This window comes from Argiope bruennichi, chromosome 10 (genome assembly GCF_947563725.1).
Source record: "Argiope bruennichi chromosome 10, qqArgBrue1.1, whole genome shotgun sequence".
NCBI classification, from domain to species: domain Eukaryota; kingdom Metazoa; phylum Arthropoda; class Arachnida; order Araneae; family Araneidae; genus Argiope; species Argiope bruennichi.
In genome coordinates, this window is record NC_079160.1 from 122,034,503 (window position 1) to 122,058,280 (window position 23,778).

The following is a 23,778-nucleotide window of genomic DNA, read 5'->3' on the forward strand; positions in this document are numbered from 1 at the left end:
TTTTGAATTATCTTTGCCATTGATAGACAGAAGGGCATCTTCCAAATATTTGTTTTTCGATCTATCTCAGAAAGGTCTAAAACGTATAGATCCGTTAAGATCTCGAGTTCAAATTTTTTGATGATTACTATACTTTTTCTATACTATGCGAGAAAGTAAAAACCGACTACAGGACTGAATTGTTGAGAATTATTTCATATTTCTGAGCAAATCGCTCGAATATAAAAGGAAATCTCTTCCAACAAATGAGAAAAGCACTCTACAAATCCATAGAGACGCATCTGCAAGAAGAAACAAAATATCCTCATCCATCCTGAAAATGAGAGCTGTCACATTGAGATGGAGGGACAGAATGGAAGAGAAGTGTCAACAGAGAACAATAACCTGTTGACGAAACGCTTTCTTTTCCAGACCATTAGCAGAATAAATGCGAGAGGGAAGCCAAGAAAATGGACCTGTCATCTCGTGAAAAAAACTGACCCATCGCTGACCAGAGGAATAGAGAAACAGTCGGCAAGAACATAATGTGGTTTTCATTAAGGGAAATAGTCCAACGTTGGAAGAAATATCATCATTTAGGATATATATTTGTATGTTTGTTGCATTCTTCGACTTCCTTTCGTATGAAATAATATCTTTTACTTCCAATTTAGCCCGCTGTTTTTTGATGGTTCCTTTATTTTATTATGTATTAGTCGCCTCACGCGACCAGCTGGTTCGTCGAGAGTATTGGTCATATTTGATTTCTGATAAGTAGTTTTTTATAACTCCATGTTCATGGTTCAGCCAAATTATTTAACATTAAATCTGTGTTATTGTAATTGTCTTTCGTAAGTTCTGTTTATCGTGTGCATGAATCTTTTAATGGAGAAACTCCCGTAATATCATACTGCTATTAAAAACGTAATTATCTGATTCATTTATTATCTGAATTTCGTTACATTGTAATTTTACATTTTTATTAGCCTTGTAAATGGATAGATATTAAACAGTATCCCTTCTTTGGCTTTCAATGAAGAAGGAAAATCAAGCAATTAAGTACTTGATGAAACTTTGAAAACAGTTTGAATTTCAAGGCAACAATATAATCTATTTTTGAAAATTGTTCAAAATTTTTTAAAAAATTGCTAAAATTTAACAAAAATTTCCATATCTATTCATTTCACATCATTAAAAAGTCAATTTTTAAATTTTTGGACGATGTAAAATGTGTTTTGATGTTTTTTTTTTTTCTAAGGAAATAGTGGGAAAACGCCAATTCTTCAGTTAATCTTTAAATAAGCCAAAATTCTAATAAATTTTTTTAAAAATCTAGTAGAGGTAAACATTTTTATTCTCTAAGATACACATGTGCCAAATGTGGTAACTGTAAGTCAAATGATCTGGCCTGTCGACTGCCAACACACACACACACACACACACACACTCACACACACACACACACACACACACACACACACACACACACACACACACACACACACACACACACACACACACACACACACACACACAAACACACACACACACACACACTAAAAGAATTAAAACATTTAAGACTAACTCATAAATTTTTCTTTCCTATTTACAGTAAGCATTGGCTTATTCGAATCAGTTATTGACAGTTATATATAGAGTAGCACAGTCTTACAAACAGTCCAAACACACTGATTTCAGTGTTTTTGGCACAGTTACGATTAAATTAAGACAAAATTTTGGCACAATTTCGATAAATTTTGGCACAGTTACAATCAGTTAAGATTACGATTCTTACGATTTAAACTTTTTGCACATCTCGAATGAGTGTGATTTCATAGAGCATTAAGAATTTTCTGTGATAGCCGTATAGAGACCTCCTGTCCTTCCTTGAAAAATGGCAGCTATTGGCTTTAATTACCGAGATAAGAACGTGAAATTTTGATAAAACCCAATCATATCTCATTTTAGCATCAACATTTCTTCAATTCTTCAATAGTTTATGAGGAGCGTACGATTTATGTAAAAGCAGATTAGCTCTCGCGCTTGAGTATAAAATGCATACTACGACAATTCTTCGTTTAAACAACATCTAGTCATGCTGTCTTATTTATAAATTATTATCACCTGAAATTCAAGCTCTACGCTTGAATTTCAGGTGATACGCCATTATTTCTTATCGCCAGATGCTGTGCTATTTTGTACCACTTGTATATTATTTTTAGTGTACTTAAAATAAAGAAATTTTATTGTATTGCAATTTAGATTCAATTTTGTAAACGTGGGTGATTATTTTAAGCATTGCTAAATCAAATTGGACTTGATCCTTAAAATTAATATTTTGTTTTAAATTAATGAGATCGAAATATTAGCTATTGTTTGTATTACGATGGCAACATATGGTTTGCTACATCACTCCTAACATCTGAATCGCGACAAATTAAGAATTGATAAATGTTTGAAAAAATTGTAATATTCTTGTCTTATACACACGTTAAATGTAGAATGGAAATGAGATTTGAATCCTATTATTGATAGATACAAAGGTTTTATAGAATAATTCAGATTATACTTATAACAATATTGCTTTCCTTTTTAAATCAAAAGAAACGAAATCTTGTATGTAGAAAGAGCTTTTTAAGTCCAGAAAGAATTTAAAAAAATACTAAAATAATTTTTATTGATGTTTTTACTAACAAATTTAAAATCCATTCTATAATCATATGTAAAAATGTTAAATACAAATAATGAAATTGTATTTAATTTTTAAGCAAATGTTAAATATCGTTTGCAATGAAACATATTTTCCTTTCATGGAATAGAAGGAAGCTTACTTTTTATGTTCAAGTAATCCATTTGATATAAATTTCTTTCGAATTTTTTTATATATTTCTTGCACAATGTATGAAAAAAAGTTTAGATGCAGGAAATCTGGAAAATGCATTTGGATTATTTTTAATGAGACGGGGGATTTTAAAACCCCACCTAATGTGCGAAAACTGTTTTCAAAAGAGAAATGATTAAAATCCTTTTTAAAATTCTTGTGAAAGCAGAAACGCCGAATAAATTCAGAAGAAAGAATTTATTTTGGAATTTAAACTCGTTTTTATAAGCGAAAAAGCGGAATTTTAATGATTGTTATTCTAGTGGGATTGCGCTACCGTGCTTTCAGGAAGAAAAATTACATGCTAGGAGAAAGAAAATAGCATTTTATAAAGTGGATTTTCTTTCATTTTCGACATATATCAAGGTTGTAGAGGAAATTATATGAGGCTAAATTTTTTAGCATGATGTTGATGGTTGCAAACACGCTTTTCAGAAACCAATTTCACTTATTTTTAATGCTGAATTATAAAATTGATGTCATATACACATCAGTATATCATGTCCGAGATTAGATAATAAATTATACATCTATTCTGTACTTCAAGCAATATTCATTCCTATTATTTAAAAAAAAAATACAGATTTTCTTCCATTATATTGTCAAAGGTGCATGTCATTTACTTGCAAGGATATAGCATAAATAGGTTTCTGACTCAAGAACAGGTTTCGTAAATGATTATAAAAATTGTAAACCAAATGCAAAATCAAACAAACAAACAAAGAAAGAAAAACCAAACATGCTTAAGTGGGACAAATATATCACGATATCATTGTATATACAATCGTAGACTAGTGAGGAAAAATAATCTTAAATGATAATAATGGTGATTGTTACATCAATATTTTCTATGTCTGTAATTCTAAGTATTATGTAATGAAAAATTATTTTATTTATCTCTTATTGAATGATATGCAGAATGTTAATAAAATTTCTCAATTAAGAAAGGCCTACAGTTGAAAACTTGCGTCAGGAAAATGTGAAACTTAGTGGATGATTTTATAAAGGAATGGTAAAGACATTTAGTGAATAAAATAAAAGTAGGTTTCATTTATAATCACCAGAGAGCGCATTGCCATGAAAATCCATAGAAATACATACCCATTTTTTCCAATGTGAGGCAATATTTGTTATAAAACCAAAGAATATTCGAGGAGATATTGTTTCCTTTGCAGTCGACATTTACAATGGCATTGAATTTACGAGATGACACTTTGTTGGTTAAAATAATTTCAGCTAAACGCTCGTTCCACAGCATCTGCTGTTCAGAAATTACAAACTGCGAAGGAACTTCTATCAAGTACCCAGAAAAATGAGAATGAAATTTGAAAAAATAAGATCATAGTCTTTTCGTCCTGAAAGAGAAAGAAAATTCGTTTCTGTATACTTAGTTGAAATGGTTGTTGTTATTTTACAGAAGGACACAGCTTTCAACTTTCAGGCCATCACCAGTGTTCGCAGCAAGCTCTACGAGAATACTTGTAGATTTTATAACAGCTGCTGCATCTCGTTGATAAAAATTTGCATTCTACAAGATTTCACGGTCATTTGCCCCTGGAGGTCATATTTGGAACTAATTTTTTCTTCATTCACTGAATATTTCGCTCTTTGTTTATTAAGTCATTCATAAAATTTCACTTTTTTCTGCCGAATGGCTATGGCATCTCTGAAGAAGAGAATTTTAATTGTGGGCATCCTATATAAAATGTAAAAAGAAAACATAATCCTTCATCATTTTGTTTTAAGATTGGTAGCTTAAATATGAATGAGATGGAAGACAAAATTAAAAATTTACTATTTAGGCTGTAAATGTATGCTTGTAAATAATATCTTCTAAACAAATATTGCATTAATATATGATAAAAAAAAATTCAATTTTTGACAAAACTATTATTTGGATTTTTTTTTCTCCTCTTGGTTAGAGTTTTAACTATCAACATTTTTAAAGGTAATATTTAGACATTTTATAATGGATAAGACACTACAAATAGTTCACATTTACAGCAGATTTTTATGATCAAGTCTTTTAAGATCTTACAAAAAATACACTGAAAGTATAAATTCCAAAACATGCAATATTTACCATATATTATTATAAAGGTTCGATGCGTCAAACAGTCAAAGTGTCTACTACAGTATTATTATATTTTCTAGATTACATTTTCTTACTTTCCAGTGACGTTTTAGTTTTTATTCGTCCCAGTCTACAGATTGATTATTTATTTATTTTAGAACAATAAACTTGCGCCTAGAGAAAACAAAAACACAGACAATACTTTGATAATTTTCTTTGAAACATCTGCTGGAATGTTGCTAAAATATCATAAAAAGTAAATGTTTTCAACGCTTCATAATTTGATTGGTCTAAATCGTAGAGAAGTGTAGTTTTATTTTTTAATATGCTAAAAAATACTTTACTAAATATAATTAATAAGGCCGAGCTAAATATAAATATTTTATTTTTTAAATTTTTTTAGCAATGCATGGATTGATTAAATAACATAAAATTTAAGTCCTAATGTGATTTAAACATTTTTCCCAATCGTATTTATACTCCCAGCTGTCGTGGATTAAAAATTATGCATTGGCTTACTATAAGAGTAGATATTATATATTTTGTTAAAGTTTTAAGAAGTATTAAATAACAATTGCGCAGCATTGTTAACCATGAAATCACCATTGCGAGAACATTTGAGTGATGTAATATTGCTTTGCTCACGTTTTTACCTTATAATTTAAATTTCACACTATTTTGGGACGGGAACACACACAGGTAACATTAAGTTTTCCCATCTCATTTCATTCGTTATTTAATCAACCTAACCGTTATTAGGTTATGTTCAACCTAATTTGAAATAGGTTGCGCATCTTTCAGCAACAAAAGAGAACCACAAAGCATTCAAAGCATACCACAACATGCAGTTAGATGTAAGATGATGTGTGAAATCAATTTTTTTTTAATGTGATAATGCCTTGCATGAACTATGAGGTACTGTGCAGTTTTAATAAGCAATGTATTTGAACCAGCGCAAGTTCCATATTGTGTTCCCGGATAAAGATGTAATTCTGGAAGACGACTCTATACGTTACAAATAAATTTAGTATAAATTGCCTTTAAGGAACATTTCTTAATTTATAATGTTGATTAAATGTACATGATTTAAGCATGATATTTTGAAATTTGTAGAGTCACCGATTGGACACAGTGAAACGTATACTAATTTATGTTTCTCATATATTAAGTACTCAAAGATAAAATATGTCGATGATCGAAAAATTTGATGTTGAACTTTGGATGAATCTCTCCGTCATAGATCTTTCTGAACGAACCGAAGAAAATAGTCGATTTGTTGGTGAACACTTTGTAGTGGATATGGCCAACTGCTTTGAAACTAAAATAAAGACTTTCACTTCATGTCAACACAAGGTGCAAATTATAATGAATGTTCTTGCATGGATTCAAATTATGGTTACAACTTATATATGGGCATGAAAAAGTTACAGTTGGAATGCTGGTGGATAACAGATGGATTATCACTGAGATTCGAAACTACTATTAAGGTTTCAGTAATGAGATTCGAATCCACAGATCAACCTCACCAAAACCTGAGGAATCGGATCAATGGAATGATGATTCATTAATAGAATAATAAATCCTTCCCGTAATTAGAACTGCTTACATTCAACTCTCCGTAATCGTAATTATTTCTTTCTGCGTTTCATTTAAATCGTGTTATGAAGAGATGCCATGATATTGTTTCGTAAGATGGCTGTCACAAAGTTTTTCTTTTTGCTAAAATGAAACGTTATTATCATAATAGCTATTGTTGATGTTTAATTTAAAAACCTTCATCCTGATGATAGGTTTTCTAATAACTGTTTTATTTTTAAACAATATGGTAGCAATGCACTTGACTATCAGCCTAATCTATCCAACAAAACTTCGAATAAGCTAAGCAAAATGTGAAATGCCATTTCAGAGCAGACGACCAAATCTGCCAACTCTCTTTGGAGATCTCTTCCTTCAGACAGCCAGATGCAATTTGTCCCATGCAATGCACTCAACTTTATGCGGAGAGATTGCGCCCCGGTTGATATTTACGGTCGGAAAGTTTCGCAGCCCCATCGATTGAAAGGGAGCCGTTAGTCGAGACGGGAGCCGATCGGCTTTACAGATAGTGGAGGACATCAGATCAGGATGTCGATCAACATTTTTTTTATAGAGATAAGGCAGTTTGTTTTGTGCAGTCTTCTAGAGAATATATCTATCTGGAGTTGATTGCTCTGAAAGGAATGAGAGGAGTGTTCTGGGGAGTGATTCATTACCATCCGAATCGTTGTAGTGTTGTTGAGGTCAAAAGCTTTTCGTTGAAGAGTTGGGGTGGATTGAATCGATTGTAAAAATACGTTTCAAGCCCTGATACATGAGAAATCATATTTAATTCCTGTTTAAATGTGTAAACATGTTCATAAATAATATTTTTTTAAAAATGAATCTTCAGTCTCAACTATGCGATTATGAATTATTTCTAAAATAAACATTGTAGATATAGCTGATGCTGTAGAATGTCATAGAAAAGAATGTTAATGCTGCATTTTTCATAAACATTCCAAAGGCGTTTGCAAAAAACACGTTCCAAATCTTGTTGTGTAACAATAGGACTTCGCTCAATTCTTTTAATGGTTAACTTCAAGTACTGAGTCTCAGTTAGCAAAAGCAATCCCCAAATCCATAAATTAGGCTTTGATTTCGACTTCATAGCTGTATCCAGTTTTACTTATTACTTTCTTTCATATGTTTTATATTTTTTAATAAAAATATAACTTTTCTAAATTGTAATTTTTTTTTCATTAAAATTTGCTTTTACCAAAAATAAACTGATCTAAAATAAATTGAGTTCTACTTGACATCATACTACTTAACAGCAATGATCTCTATCTCGAATTTCACCATAACAGATCTTTTAAATAATTTAATTATATGAGAAGGCTTTACACATTTCGTGTCTGTGCATGTTTTACATTTTTTTCCACTGGTAAGATATATTTTATCTTATATAAATATGATTTCCGAAGCTCTCAAATAAACCACATGGAAACTATATACAGAGTACAGCTTAGTAGATTTATCGGAGAAAGTTTAATTGTGCCTTTAGAAATTCTTATTCTATGTATCATTAACTATAGGAAGTTTGTAACCTAATACAACATTATTACCCTGTCTAGTATAAGAATCCAAGGTAATTTAGAAACCATTATCCTTACAGAACGGAGGATGGAACGAAGGTTGAGTCCTAACTACCATCTCTGATCATAGTATAATTCCTCCTTTAGGATGTATATTATGTCATTAGAATGGATGTCATTCGAGCCCACAGCATTACTACGTCCTTTAGTGAAGCGAGAGCCAATCATTTAAACAGAAGCGTCTTATACTCATATCTGGTGTGTCCTTCGGTGGAGGTAGAGATTAGGAAAATTGAATTCTTCCAAATTCAATTTTATTTAATGATAAGTTCACATTGAGTAGAGTTTTTATAATGATTTCCTTTAAATAGTTGCATTTGAAAAAATTACCCATGATATTGATATTCACTTGTTTATCCCTGATATTTGTTCTGATGATGATGATCATGATGTCGTGTCCGTTTTACAACTGAAAGAAGGGTGCAGTAGCTTCTGAGGGTCAAGACCCTTGAGCACCGGATATTTGTTCTTTTCTGTACTATTATTTTGTAGCTTAAATGTGTATTGAAAGCAGTTCATCCTTCATTCATTTGACCGGCATAAATTAATCCTTTTATTTAAAAAAATGATTGTTTTTTGAAACGCATAAAGTTGATATTTAAAAAGAGCATTTGGCAATGGGTGCAAAAAATTTTATATAAATAGTTCAAACTATATTTACCAAGTAGAAGTAGTCATTGCTTAAGCAGCAAAAACAAAACTTGGTTCTGAAGGAAAAAGATCGTTGTTTCGATTCTGTCCCTTCAAAAGATATCCATAGAAGAGGGTCTCGAATTGCGGATACCAATTTTGTGACAAAACAATATTTTTGTAATATATATGTCCTTTATATTACAGAAAACAAACATGAATAATTTTCTTCATTCTATCGATATTAATAATAAATAATAGTAGCAATAATTTTTAATACAAAATGAATAATGCATGCTTCAAGCGTTTTGCTCTTAAATCACCAGACTGTGTAAATTCTAGATAAGGTTTATACAACTGTATGCACAATGAGTAGCTTTTTCTTTGCTTACTTCGGGAGCCGAGATTATTTGTTCAGCAAACGATGGACGCTAAATTGGCCCAGTGGAGCAACGAAATCAAATGAAGTCGAAAGAGAAAGAAAAAGGAGCCACGGAAATATCATTATCTGGATTTTTATTAAACTTTGCATTTTTAGAGTATTTTTTGTAACATAATCCATTGATTTATTCGTATTTTTTTATATATTCTTACAATGAATAGACGGTAATAAAACGTTTCTTTCATGAAACTTTATTTTACCAGTCGCTCGTATAGATAAATCAGCTTTGTTTTACAATAAGAGAATTAGAAAATAAGAGACAAGATTTCCAAATAAAATGACTTAATTTAATCTTTTATTGAAAGAATATGAAAAGATTAAAAATAAAAGAGTTTTTTTTGATATCTTACTATTATTTACACAAAATAGTTTTCTTTGTTTCCATTGCTTAATCACGTTTTTTGATCCTATTCTTGCTTTTGCCAAGTTTTGCCTAGTCGACACTTTTTTGTACTTTTCTTTTATAAAAAAGAATTTTGCATAAATAAATTGTTCATAGTTTTTAGTTTATATATTTATCCTCTTGTATTTGTTAACTGAAATTATATTTAAAAAAACAGTGTTACAGAATTTTAAGTGATTCCGTTCGAAGAGCAATTATAATTTTTATTGCAAATAATTGAAAATTTAATTATTGAAATTAATTCTAAATAATTGAAAATTTAAGGTTGGAGGTTTATTTGTGAAGATCATCTAGTTACAACCGAATGACATCATTGAAACGCTTGTACTTTTTCGATGTTTTTCACTAGTGCTGTGTACAACATGCTTGATGTGAAAATCGAAGAATACTTAAATATATCAAATCCTCTGATGATTCAGATATCACTTTCAGATAACTTCTTTTAAAAACTATTCGGTAGAGGATGACACAAAGTGACAGAATAAAGGGAAGGAAATCAAAATAACGGCTTAAATATGTCAGAAAAATTACAAGCATCTGCAAGGTAAAACAATAAGTCACGTGTTGCTATTCAGCTATTTCAGAGATTCTTGAAGCAACAGATCTTACCATTTGTACCATAAGCAAACTACAGTTACAAGCATATTCTTCGATTTTCACACGGTTAAAAACAAGTTCTACGCAAAGTTGCTACATCGAAGGAATACAAACTTACTAAGCTAGTATTTATGATGTATCAGTTATAAGGTGATGGCTGTTTAATTTCCATCTATTGTTTAATATACTTTAAAAACTCTAGCTACAGCATTATATTTTACTTACAGAATTTTTTTAAATTTTACAACATAAACAACTTTATACAATTCTTTCTAACTATACAACTTTACAGTTTTATACAATACTTCAATTTATAATACACAATTTTATAACGAAAAATGTATTAATGTATATTTCGCTGAATTCGTTTTTGCAGTATAAAAGCTATATAATAAAAGCAGATTGAAAAATCTTAGGAAATAATTGAAAAGATTAAAACATTTATTTAATAAGTTTTCTATAGAATCTTAAAAACATCATCATTAGAGTTTTTTTTTTTCCTGGAGAAATTATCAAAGTTTTCTTACATTTCGTTTCCATTCCTTTTGTGATTTCATCTAGAGCCTCACAGAAGTATCAACGGACAAAATTTTGTGAATAAACTGAAAACGGATATTCACATTTTTACTTTCGTTTATAAGATATATAAAAAGGAAAATTATTATAATAAACCAAATATTTGATCCCAAGAATATGACAAATCTCCTCGCTTCAGATCTCTTTGTGTTCGAAAAACACTGTTTTGGAAGTCTGTCTGTCTGTGAATATGATAACACGAAAACGGCTTCAACTAGGTTGATGAAATTCGATACGTTGTCTCTGTACCAAATTTGAAGATATGTCTTCAAATTTTCATATTCGAAGATATATCTTCAAATCTTTTAATGAGATACATTTGCAGGAGGTTTGTCTCTTTATCGAGTTAAATTGAATTCAACAACAACAACAATGTAAAGTTCTAGATAGAAAAAATTTAGTATACAGATTTAGCATTTAAAATGTAGATCCAAATTAAAATTAGAACTAAACTCATCAAGCTGTTGACTGTCTGTCCTCATACTTTTGTATGAATATAAATGAGATAATTAGAAAAAAAACAGCTTTGGCGAATCAAGTGTGGCTCAGTTTAATCCTCTAAAGTAGAGATATGTATTAAATTTTGAAATAAATCCTTATAAGGATATGAAATAATCCTTATAAGGATATGAAATAATCCTTATAAGTATGCGAGAAATTTTTGAGGAAACCCATTTCACTCGTTCACGTAGCCTTTGAAGGTATGTTTCAAATAGCTAATATTTTTTTTAAATATACATTCTGCATTTAAATTCATTTTTATTTTCAAATAGCATGCTTTTCATCTGCGACTATCGACGTATTTTTATTTTAATTATTTTTAGATTGCTTACATGCGAGTTGGTTGAATTCAGCTAGAATTCTCATAGAAAAATGATGACATGAAAGGCTTCCTTGCTCTCGAATCCTTCATAATTTAAAAACAAAGTTTTTGGAGGATGAAAGAACATTGAAGACAAATATAATTAAGAAGTTATCGACTTGAAGAAGCACAGAGAAGAAAGCGGGAATAATATAAATTTATTAAAACTTCCATTTTCTATTTTTCTAGCTGCCAAAAAACATTTGGAGCTCAAAAAGTTTTGAAATAAGGGGGGGGGGACCATCGCTTTTTTAAAAGTTGACGATTGCGCAATGCAATAGTCAAGTGATCATTTCAAACTGATTTAAACCGGATTTTCGCGCAAAAAAAATCTAGCTTAAGTTTATTGACGATTAAGACGATTTTGAGATGGAAAAAAAGTATCGTTTTCTAAAAAAAAAAAAATCGGTTTAAATTGGTTTTTCACGAAAAAAAAAAAAATTCTGGCCTCGAGAGAAAAAATTTAGATCTCGATTGATTTTGAGATGGTCAAAAACCATCGCTTTTCTAAATGTTGGTGATTCTGAAATACGAGTCATGAGAGAACGTGATGTTTTTCTGTCGGGTTGATACCACGTGACTTAAAAAAATAATGTTCTCACATGATATCATGAAATTTGTGATAGAAGATTTCAATTTTTTTATATAGTAATCATTTTGATATTCAATCACATTGAAATGATAACAAAGTGAAACGGTTCACTTAATTCCTAGTTATATCTTTAATTGTTTCTGTTCTCCTTATTGGAATGTTTTCAACCATTTGATCCCACCACATAATGCAGTCTGTTTTTGAATAAAGCTTTATTATAACATTACTAATTTATTTCATATTTTACTTGTTTCGCTAATGAGTAGACCCTTAGTCTACAAGTGGGGATAAATTGAAACTCGGTCTTTTTTTGAAAAGTTTAGATATAAACGAAGAATGTACATGAATCATATGCATGAATTTCCAAGCAAAACATTGAAAAATGTACCAGCATAAGAGAGAGAGCGAGCCGCTTTGGAAAGGTTCTAGCATGCTTTTCACGCCTCCAGCACATTCATTTCACTTCTTTTTTTGTCCGGGAGAAAAGGCACCTTTTCAGCGCTTTTGTGCTTCGTTATTCGTCCGTCCTTGGGCGTTCATCTCCAGACACGCTGTCTCTCGCAGTAGGGGCTGCAGGGTTAGGAAAAGGAAAAATAGTTATTGGAATGTAACCAAAAGTGTTCCAGTATCCACGGAGACCGGATCAATAACGCCTTTCACGACAGTCGACCAAAATCCTCTTTGCGACTAAAAAAATTCTGAAATTTTATTCAAAAGAATAGACTTGGAAATACTTTTCTTCATTTTGTACATCTTTTAAGAAAGGAATTCCAAGAACAGCAGTCCCCCCCCCCACCTTCTCACCCAAATCTTTCTTGGTAGACGCGAAAGTTAAATCGATGACATGGTGTATCGATTACTCCAGAATTCCTTAAACGTTCTCCAAGTTCATGTTAGAATGTCGTGAATTTGCTTTAATTTGGTGTACGTGTACTCAGTTGGCAAGCCAATACTAGTAATAGTTTCCATTACAAAAGAAATCAATTTACTAATTATGGTAAGAAGGATAAAAATATGTTTTCAGCATCATGCATATTTGATGAAATAGACAATGTAGCAATTATGATATGACATTTTTATCAATACAATGAATCTTGAATAAACTAAGTTCCTTTTATTTAAAAGTATGACCTTCAGTGTTTTGGCAATAAAAGCATGAAAGCCTATTTCTTTATTATCGATCTGTCACTTATCCTCACAAGGAAAAATAAATTTCAAATTTCAAATTAAAGCGTAGTTTCAAGTTCTGTTTTTGTTTATAATACGCATCATAGAGTTCATATAAGCACATTACACATTTTATGTTGAAATTGTTAAGTTCATTCAATAATTTATTGATTATAATAATATCCATTTATATCTTATTTTTATTATTCGTCTGAATGAAAATAGTGATGCAGTCGAAAGATAAGAAATTGACTTTCAACCTGTCAGTTGAAATGGAACTGTTGAGAAAAATTTTAAATTCTTTTCTTTGAATTGAAATCATAAAAAAGGAATTTCTTCTCGGTTCTGAGATTCATCAATCACACGCTATGCTTCTAATTAATTATTCTGATAATTTGTATTTTTTTTCTGGTTTGGATTTGGATTCCAATCTTTGGTACGGAACGAATTCATCCCCTGCGCGATTTTCTTTCTGAAATCAAATTCATATTTTCGCTATATGAGCCAATTTAATTTCCAAATCTATCGTACAGTTTGTAGATAGAAAAGCAATATGATGTCTCCGTTATTTGTGAAATAGCAAAGAATGGGAGCAAAAGTGTTATGGAAAAATTTCACAAAATTAATGGAAATCCAGCAAAGTAAATTGGTTCGATGTGATGTGGGTGAACGGCGAAACAATTCAACAGGCTTAATAACGAGGAACGATATTTATTCAACTCATAGAACAGACAAGAATATACAGCCAAATGTATATAAGAACTACACTTATTAGCAGCACACAAGTAGCTAATTGATAATAAAAAACCATAACAGCCCAAAGCTCTCAGATAGAACACAGCAGGAAGAGAGATTTCTACACAACTATTCACATTTCTCTAAACGTCTGTTATTCTTCACTTTCTACTTGAGTAAACTGAGATTTACTGCCGACACACTACTAGCGCGATTATACACTTGGCTATTCAGCAAACGACTCAATGCTTCATCAATACTTGTATCCGAGAATTGGAAATCGATTGAATATTGAACTCTCTAATTTGAGCTCAACTTAATTAAACTCCAGTTCGATTTCACGATTTTTTATTGCTTTATAAAGAAGGTTCTAGAAATATATTCATAAATCACGTCTAAAAGAATCTATCACTAAAATTTCTTAAATTCTGAAATCTTCTATTTTGTTTGCTAAAGTCACCAAATTCATCACCAAGTATCTATATGATAGCGTAGTTTATCGTCAAACCCAGGGATCAATCTGTTATCCATTACAGATATTTGTAAATCTGTTTTTCTTGTAATGGAACTAACTGCATTGAGAACCAACATAAAAAATTCATAAGTAAAAAAACAATTGAAATTATCCTTATTATCATGTGACTCTGTCATTTCTTGAATTGAATCCATTATTAAAAATTCTTCTAAACAAGATTATAAAAGGCCATATTAAATTGTTTTCGAATGGAACTTGATGGACAGTTTCACTTCTTTAATGGAATGAAATGTGAGGGCATATATGACAGTGCAGAGCTTAAAAAATATAATATTCAATAAAATATTAGAGTTCTAAAAGTAATACATTAAGGGCAAATGAATTCTGGACAGAATAATATGACAATAAGGCCCATTTAAAATTCAAAACTAGTAATTTTTTCATATTCATCATTTCAATACATGAATAATCAATGGATTTCTTAATGGCAAGATTCTTTCATTTCTGATCTTGATCCTTCATTCTATCTTGGATTCTGCTCTGCATTTTTTTTTTTTTTGTACAGAAATCCATTATTTTAGATGACTCGCTTTTAGTCAAGAGTTCTCTATAAATTTTATTATATAATGTTCAGCACTTGGGTAATTGCATGCTTCTTTCAACTCCTCGTGTAAGTCTTTTAAGATTTTATTTACATTAGAGTTAAGTGCTTGATTTTTTCATTTCATATAAGATTTTTTTTACTTTAAAAAGATAACAAGTTTCTTATTACCTGTGGTTATCTCTAATAATTTTTGGCTCCAAGAACTTTTTTGCTAAAATATCATTCGGTGCTTTTCACTGTTTCTCAAAAGGTTAAGTAATTAATCTTGAATCTATACATTGTATAAAATGAAATCTCCTGAAAGTGTCTGTATGTTTGAAAAAGAAAAAAGTCGAGAAATACTTAACTAATTTTGGAGATATTTGTACCATTTTGTAGAGAATTTATTTAGGAAGGTTTTAATATATTGAAGTCATATCAAAATAAAAAAAGGAGTTTCATAATTACGATTTTAATTATTTTCCTACTACGATTCGCGCATGCGTAACACAGCAGTATCTGTGCTTTGTCCTTATACGCGCATGTGCGAAAACCTCAAACTGCACATGCACAAATAGCAGAGCTGTGGTATGCATATGCGATACATTTTTTTATTTACGTCTGATTTTAAACAGCGATTCAAAACTCGTTTTTTGACATTTATTGATTGAAGATATTGTTGAACGCTGGGATGACAGCCTTTGTAGCTAAAAATCCCTAAATCCCTCTCATTCAAACAAACAAACAAACAAACAAAACTCATTATTCCCCAAAACAGGAAATCCAACCTTAACCGGAGCACATTAAATTCCAAAATTTAAGTCCTAATGTGATTTAAACATTTTTCCCAATCCTAATTATACTCCCAGCTGTAGTGGATTAAAAATTGCGCATAGTAGTAGATATCATATATTTTGTTATAGTTTTAAGAAGTATTAAATAACAATTGCGCATGCGGAGATATTTGGACCATTTTGTAGAGAATTTCTTGAGGAAGGTTTTAATATATTGAAGTCATATCAAAATAAAAAAAGAAGTTTCATAATTACGATTTTAATTATTTTCCTACTACGATTCGCGCATGCGTAACACAGCAGTATCTGTGCTTTGTCCTTATACGCGCATGTGCGAAAACCTCAAACTGCACATGCGCAAATAGCAGAGCTGTGGTATGCATATGCGATACATTTTTTTAATTTACGTCTGATTTTAAACAGCGATTCAAAACTCATTATTCCCCAAAACAGGAAATCCAACCTTAACCGGAGCACATTAAATTCCAAAATGCATCGTTTGCTGCGCGATAATGAAAATGCAGAGGAAGGAAACGTTCGATTAGCGAATATCAGAGAAAGAATGTCCACACTTAGGGTTTCATACTGCTGAAATTGATCTAAACGAAGAATGTTTTTCTCATGGACAACTTTATGTGGCACTTTCTGGAGTTACACCCAAACAAAATCTTTTTGTCTTGGCACCAAGAGGAAGAACAGTCAATATAGTTTATAAAGAAATATTATGAAACAAGCTGAATTTTATTTTCATGTCAGATGATACAGAGTTCATAAACAAGTGTGTAACAGTGTGTACAATGACTTATTTGTATATTTTTAAATTTTAAAGCAGCTTTTGTATATTTTTAGTGAATTTTTTTGTCCATGAACATATCATATTTGTACCTTTTAAACAGTCAAAATATATCTGAATGTTTGCTATAAAAATTACTTTGTAGTTATTTTTGATAATTTCTAAATATGTTTTTATGTTTGTTTGACATTGCGCGACATGCCCATGTCATATCGGGTGGAGGCTAGACTTAAGTTTAAAGCCAATTTTTCCTCTTGGATGTTATGCCACGGGAAACGCTGTGCGGGTACTTCTAGTGAATGTATAATTGAACTAATTCTTTTTTGTTTCAATTGTTAATCTTTTTCTAAAACGTCTGAACCAGAAAAGGCTGAAAATGACTTCTTTCAATCGGACAAAAGTTTTAATCATTCGTCTTCATCTATTTTTGTTGTTCAAGGTGTAAATTGTATCGTGTGAATATTAGATGTATCGAAAAGTATCCAGAATAGCTCATCATAGCATCAGCAAACGGAAGCACTGAGCCGTGATGTTAGCAGTGGTGACCTGCAATATTGATAAGGTAGTGAGTATGTTACGTGACATTGTTGCATTATGATAAGGAGTTGCTACCGTGGGAGTTTTGAGTGTGGTAACCTGCATTTCATGCACTGCACTCTCCTGTTGATTCGGATAGCTTCGTTTTTAAATCAACAATGTCATTTAAACAACGGGCCCATGCTGATCAAGTCTGGGAATTTTATATGAAAAAAATTATGTGTGTAACTAGTTAAGATGAACTATAAAGATGAAGGTCAAGATCTAACAAAAGATTCCGAGAATATCCTCATCTTACTTACCTTTCATCACCTCTCTAAGGAGTATTAATAATCTGGGGTACCTGAAACGGGTAATGCTTCCGGTCATTACAATTAAAACTATGATATGAAGAATTTTTTGTAATTGCTCTTATGGAAAAAGGAAAATGGAATACCAAGAATTGCTCTTTTCTTGTGTCAGATGGTTCAAAATACAGAGATGGCCGATAAATCAGACGCCTGAGAGAGAAGGAACGAAACTGAACGAAATACGTTGCAATTAAAACTGTTATTAAATTTAGGAACATGTACCAGAAAATTTTTATCCGGAGTCACACCGAATCTATTAATAAGTAATAAGAATAAAATAATTTAAAGAAATTGGGAAATATATCTATTAATAAGCAATGAAAATTTAAAATTAAATTAATAAATAATAATTTAATTAGTTAATAATAATAATTTTAAAATTAAATTATTAATTAAAAATGTTTGAATGCTTCTTTATTCATAAAACTTCTTTACAGCAATTCAAAAATGTAACATTAAGAAACTATAGCTGTAATAATTAATTTTTGAATAACTTAAAATTAATTTTTAGAAGATAAAGATTTTAGTAATTCTGAGTACTACTAGTAAAAGTAATTTTTAAAGGAATTTGAAGGAAAGCTATTAAAGTAAAAGATATCACTTTCAGAATTAAAATTTTTGAAATAAACAGAGAATTTGATATGAATCGAGAAAATGTATTAAGAATATTCTTGCAAAATATATAAGAAATATCACATTTTTCTTCGAAATGGATTTAAAACGCATTAGCTTAATGTACAGTGTTATTTTTTTAGATCCAGCCAGAATATAACTTTTCCAGATCATTCGAGTAGTTGGAAAAATTGCCATAATAGCCCAGAATGTTGCTGAAAATGTCACTTTCACCTGTTATTCAGTCTTAATAGCTTTTACTGATAAATGTTCTTCCTGAAAGCTAGTTTCTCCTTTAGAGAAGTGCACTCGCAAAAGAAGTACATTTACAGTGAGCACTTGAAGTAGATGATTTCTCTTCAGTTTCTAGCGTCGAGTTGCATTCGGTATGTTTTTCAAGACTAATGCTGCATAAATAAACGTAGCAAACTAAGTAACAGCGGATTAGTTTTTCTTGAAAGAAAGTACTGGGCTGTACTTTTAAGAACTGATACTTTTTAAGAAGGCCTTTTAATATTTATTGATTAGCAAGCATTTGAAATGTATCATCCATTTTAAGGAAATGGATCTTATCGTGCTTTTGTTAAGGGCACATTCAGTTTCATATTAGAAGTACAAGCGATCTTTGTTGATGAATTTTACTCAAAAAATAAGTGATTTTTTTTTTTACTTTGCTTCAGTTTAATGGTTCACATAATGCTTTAAAGATTGTATTGTTTATTATTTATTTAGAACAAGAATATTCAAATAAGCTTTTTTATGTTTTCCCCCATCTCGTTATTTACTTTAAAACATTGAAAATGTATTCTTGATTGTTTAAACTTTTTAGTTACGTAATTATTGAAATAAGATAAATTAATGTAATTAAAATTTTTAGGAAGTAGAATTTTCCGTACTTTGAATAAAGCAGCTGTCTATTTTCTTTCAGAATCACTATTTGCAGTTGGAAAATTTCGGTAAAAAAAGAAACGGATTCTTACTTTTCTCTATATTTATTATCACTCAAAATTACCTTTTTAGGTCCAAAATTGTCTAAATATCTATTATTTATTTTAATTATATTTGTTTCCTATTTTGAAACAAAGATAATTAAAATAAATAAATATATAATAAACAATGTCAAGAGCTAATTTATTCTCGAAAAAAAGAAAAAAAAGAAAAGAAATTCATCAAGATTGGAGATGAAAATTTTTGTTCAAAATAAAGATTATAATTGATGCGAAATGTAATAAATATAATAAGAATGTAATATTTTCATTATAATATAGCATAAATGTATTTGCTTGTTAGAATTTTGATTTTTTATGACAAATCGAACTTGCGTTGTTTCATTTTTTTATGCTTATAAATTTAAAAGCAATACTAAACATTCATATAAGTTGAAAGTAGGAAAAAATGTTTATTTATCGAAAACATTTTAAATTCTATTACTGAAAGAAATATATAACAACAAGTTTAAAACATGCTCAATATATGTAACTATTATAGTAAAAAAAGATTCTACAGATGTTTTGAAGAGGATTATGTATATAAAAATAAGAAAAATTAAGAAAAAGATGTTTTAAGAAAAATGCAAAGAAGTATTTTTTTTATCATTACTTTTTTTTGAAAGTTAATTTATGAGCATTTGGATTTTCAAATTTATATATAATATATATTTCGGAATCGGGAAAATGTCTCCCCCTCCCTCTTTTTTTTTAAATTCTTCTTTTACGTATAGAATTTTTTTTTTGGTTCCTTTAAACAGTACTTTCCTTTGATTTCTGATTCGGAGATAAAATGGAGTTAACTAACTGCGTAAATATGTCTTTTAAATAAAAATATCTTTAAAAACAACTTATATTTGCGTTTCTTTTGCTAATGGCATCTATACACGAGATCTTCACCGCCTGTCATCTCTTTCTCTTACGTTATACTCTAAACAAAGTGTCATTTTTTCCCTCTGAAAGTATAAATGTTCAATGAATTTCAATATTAAATCGCCAAAGCTTTCTTGAATTTTATAATGTTAGCATGAACTTATTTATTAGAGAATGAGGAGCTATGTAGAAAGTTATGTGTTACAGAGTATTCACGGAGGACTCATTTGATGATTATTTTTTGTATTATTAAATATACAAGGTAATTCAAAGAGAAAGAATAACTTACAGTACAGTACACTCCTGAGTATCCGCTTTAATGTGGCGGAAGGACTGGCCGGATAACAAAATAGCCGTATAGGCCGGCGTTCTATGAATTCATTTATTTGCCCACCTATACCAGAAGACAAAGTTTTTATCCAAAACTCACTGAAATAATACTCATTCTCTCACTTCTCATTGAGTACTAAGCCCTCTTTATATGTCAATGTGAACGCAGCCACGGCCCGGTGAATCATAGAAGCAGTTGCCGGTAATGTGTCGAGCCAAAATAGAAGACTCTGTACTGGTAGTTTATATATTTAAATACCGCACTGCACTTTTCAAGAATTTATTAGAGAAAAAGTAAGTTAAAGGATATAAATTGTTCACAGTTTAACATAAATTTTGTAATGCCCAGCTTAAATGCAAGGAACATAAACAAAACATGAACGTAAATCGTAGGTCTAATTCTTCAGAAAACTGGCTCAAATTGACTTTATATTTCACTATTAAATGATTACACAGATATGAAAAGGTAACTCTAAGATAAGAGTCAAAATGAACAGTTTTTAGTTTTTGAAAAAGAAAAATTTCTTAATAGATTACTTGCCTCCCTCATTTAATTATGATAAAAGAAAACGGAAGCCGGACAGTATCGAACCGGATATTCGGGAGCAATTGGCAACATATAGAGACATGTATGATACGTCACTGAATAGAGAAAAGTTCATTTTATGTATTAAATACTAGTTCTATTTGCTATGCAAAAAAGTCGAATTTATAGTACACTTTTCGCCACTTGCGAATTGACATGTTCCTGATTATTAACCTTCTTTCTGTAATATTTCGATCTTGGAGATCATAAAGATGAGCAGACTTAGGTTTTAAACTCGCGCTTTGACACTGTTCTTGAAATTCGTGCTTTTCACTGCTTGTGAATTTACTATGGCATCGTTTGTAAGCATTTCGGATTTGCTCAACATTTTCGTACGACGTATGAATACGAACAGTGCTTTTCTTTTCACATATGCAACGCAACCGTCCTCTACGAAGTTTTTGCACTAGCTGCAAATATGTTTGTGTGGAGGCGAAAATTCGTTGAATTTTCAACGAAATACTCATAGCAATGCAACAAAACATTCACTCGTTGATTGCTGCAACCTTCAAAGCCATTTTTCTAGAGGCATTGCCATTTTCTTTAAAGGAAAATATCGGTTTTGCTTTTACCGGAATTTTCCGAATATAAGCAATAAAATTTCGAACTTTCATACGGCCAGTAATGCATTGGATGTGCCATTATATTTCATAGTTCATCCCAAATAAATAGTTTAAATCTACTTCTCCTTTTTGAATAACACTACATAAATTTACGTGCCTTTCTTATTTCATTCAGCTAAACTGAGGAAGTATTGTTCCACTTTCATATTTCCGCCTCTAACGTTTCCTCTTCTTTTATTTGTTACTCCACCTCAGATAACATTTACACGGTGATTAAGGTGAGTGCTTTCTCCGATTCATATTTCCCCTTCAGTTTCCTTTTGTAACATTACATCTCTGGTATAGTGATGTGAGAAAAAGAAAGGAATAAATCATGAATAAAGAATGATAATATTATATGAGGCTTTCAATACAACAACAGAATAAAAGATACCCTCGCATATTTGCGTGTGTATATTTTAAACATTTAAAAATATACTTTGTATAGATGAGTGGCTTTTAGATCATTAGCTACTGTTGTTTCTACAGATACAAACCATACAACTGTGAAATCAATTAACTGAAGGTCATATTTTTGATGAAAGCTGCTGCGAGTATCGTCTAACATCTAATGGCAAATTTCATTCCGCAACAAAGCTGTACTTGTTTTTCTCCGGTATCTTTCGCAATGGATTCCAAAATTGAATACATGCCATTCATCCACATACATCGCGTCAACAAGAATTAAACTTATTTTTACTGCATCGATTTGACATCTCACATTTTTACAATGTTTTTTTTTTTGTGTGTGTGTGTGTTGTGCGGTATGGACGACGACAAGATAGTTCAAAGCTTTATTTAGGGAGACGTAGGACTTAGAATCATCGATTTAGTGTTCATTACTTGCTGGCGATGCTCTCAAAGAAAGAATTTTCAAAACTTTTATTAATTTTTAATTGCTAAAGAGTCAAAATGTAAACTTCTTTCCTCAATAGCTTAAAATAACCTTAAGGCGTTCTATTATGTAATCGATTTTTGCATCATTTGAAAATTGGAAATTTTATATTTTACTAATGCCTTTTTATTTGTTCTCATTTTAATATTTTTTAGAATTATTTTTAAGTGTATTTTGCGAAAACATGTTTCCTTGTTTTGGTTATTGCATTTAAATAAGCGAGCATTCCAATGGTATTAAATACAAAGTTAGTATGCATGTTATCGTTGCAATAATTAATAATATTTTTAGAATAAATAAAAATATGCGAATTCAGCATAAAATACTATCACGGTGCAATTTTTCTATTTCGAATTTTTTTTTAATTAAAAAGGTTTAACATATAAATGAGAACAATATATATATATATATATATATATATATATATATATATATATATATATATATATATATATATATATATATATATATATATATATATATATATATATATATATATATATATATATATATATATATATATATATCCACGAAGAAGTGTTTTCATTTTTCTTGCTTGTTTGTAACAAAATGAAGAACTGAACACTTTTAAATACTGATTCAGAAATTTTATCTCTTCTTTATTTTTTCTTAGGTCAATTCGGAATACAAGAGGAACTTTACGTGGCACGATGGCTACCAAGCAACGAAAGTCGATGTGGTGCGAAATGCACCCTCAGTCCGTGAGTATTTTCTCTTCTCTTGGCATTCACTTTCTCTTGGCGATTCGACTGGCTGCTCCAGATGGCGCTTGTTTTGCTTTCAAGCGCAAATATTTTTTCAGCTATTCTTTTTGTTTAAGATTAAACATATTTTAATCCTATGTTAATTATTGATCAATTTTTATTTCATTTAAGATTGTTTTAATTATGTGATGCAGTTTGCAATTGTATCATCATATTTATCTTCTTATTCAAGTCACGATATCATAGGCCAGCATATCACTTAGTGTAATGCTGGCCAACGAAAATGCATAATTTTTTATTAATATGTTATAAACCTAAATTTTGTAAACAGTATGGTTGCAAAGGAGTAATTTTGATTGGATTGCATTGTTCGTTAGTGACACTCGCCCAGATGGTTTGGAAGATAGAGAGGTTTTCAGATGCTACTCAAAGGATATCCGAGTGTACATTTGTTTAATAGATATAAGTTAGGTATCTCTTTGATATATTAACTTCTTAAGGATACATGCTGTCATTTAGATTGTTC

At 30.3% G+C, this 23,778-nt stretch overlaps 1 protein-coding gene across 4 annotated transcripts in view; it reads left to right on the forward strand.

Moving 5' to 3' along the window:
- LOC129989456 (uncharacterized) overlaps positions 1-23,778 on the forward strand; it is a 302,200-nt gene that overhangs the window by 88,847 nt on the left and 189,575 nt on the right. For all 4 annotated transcript variants that reach the window (XM_056098002.1, XM_056098005.1, XM_056098004.1 and 1 more), the window contains exon 2: positions 23,162-23,249. In XM_056098002.1, coding sequence (XP_055953977.1) covers positions 23,162-23,249 — 88 coding nt within the window. The remainder of the gene's footprint in view (positions 1-23,161; positions 23,250-23,778) is intronic.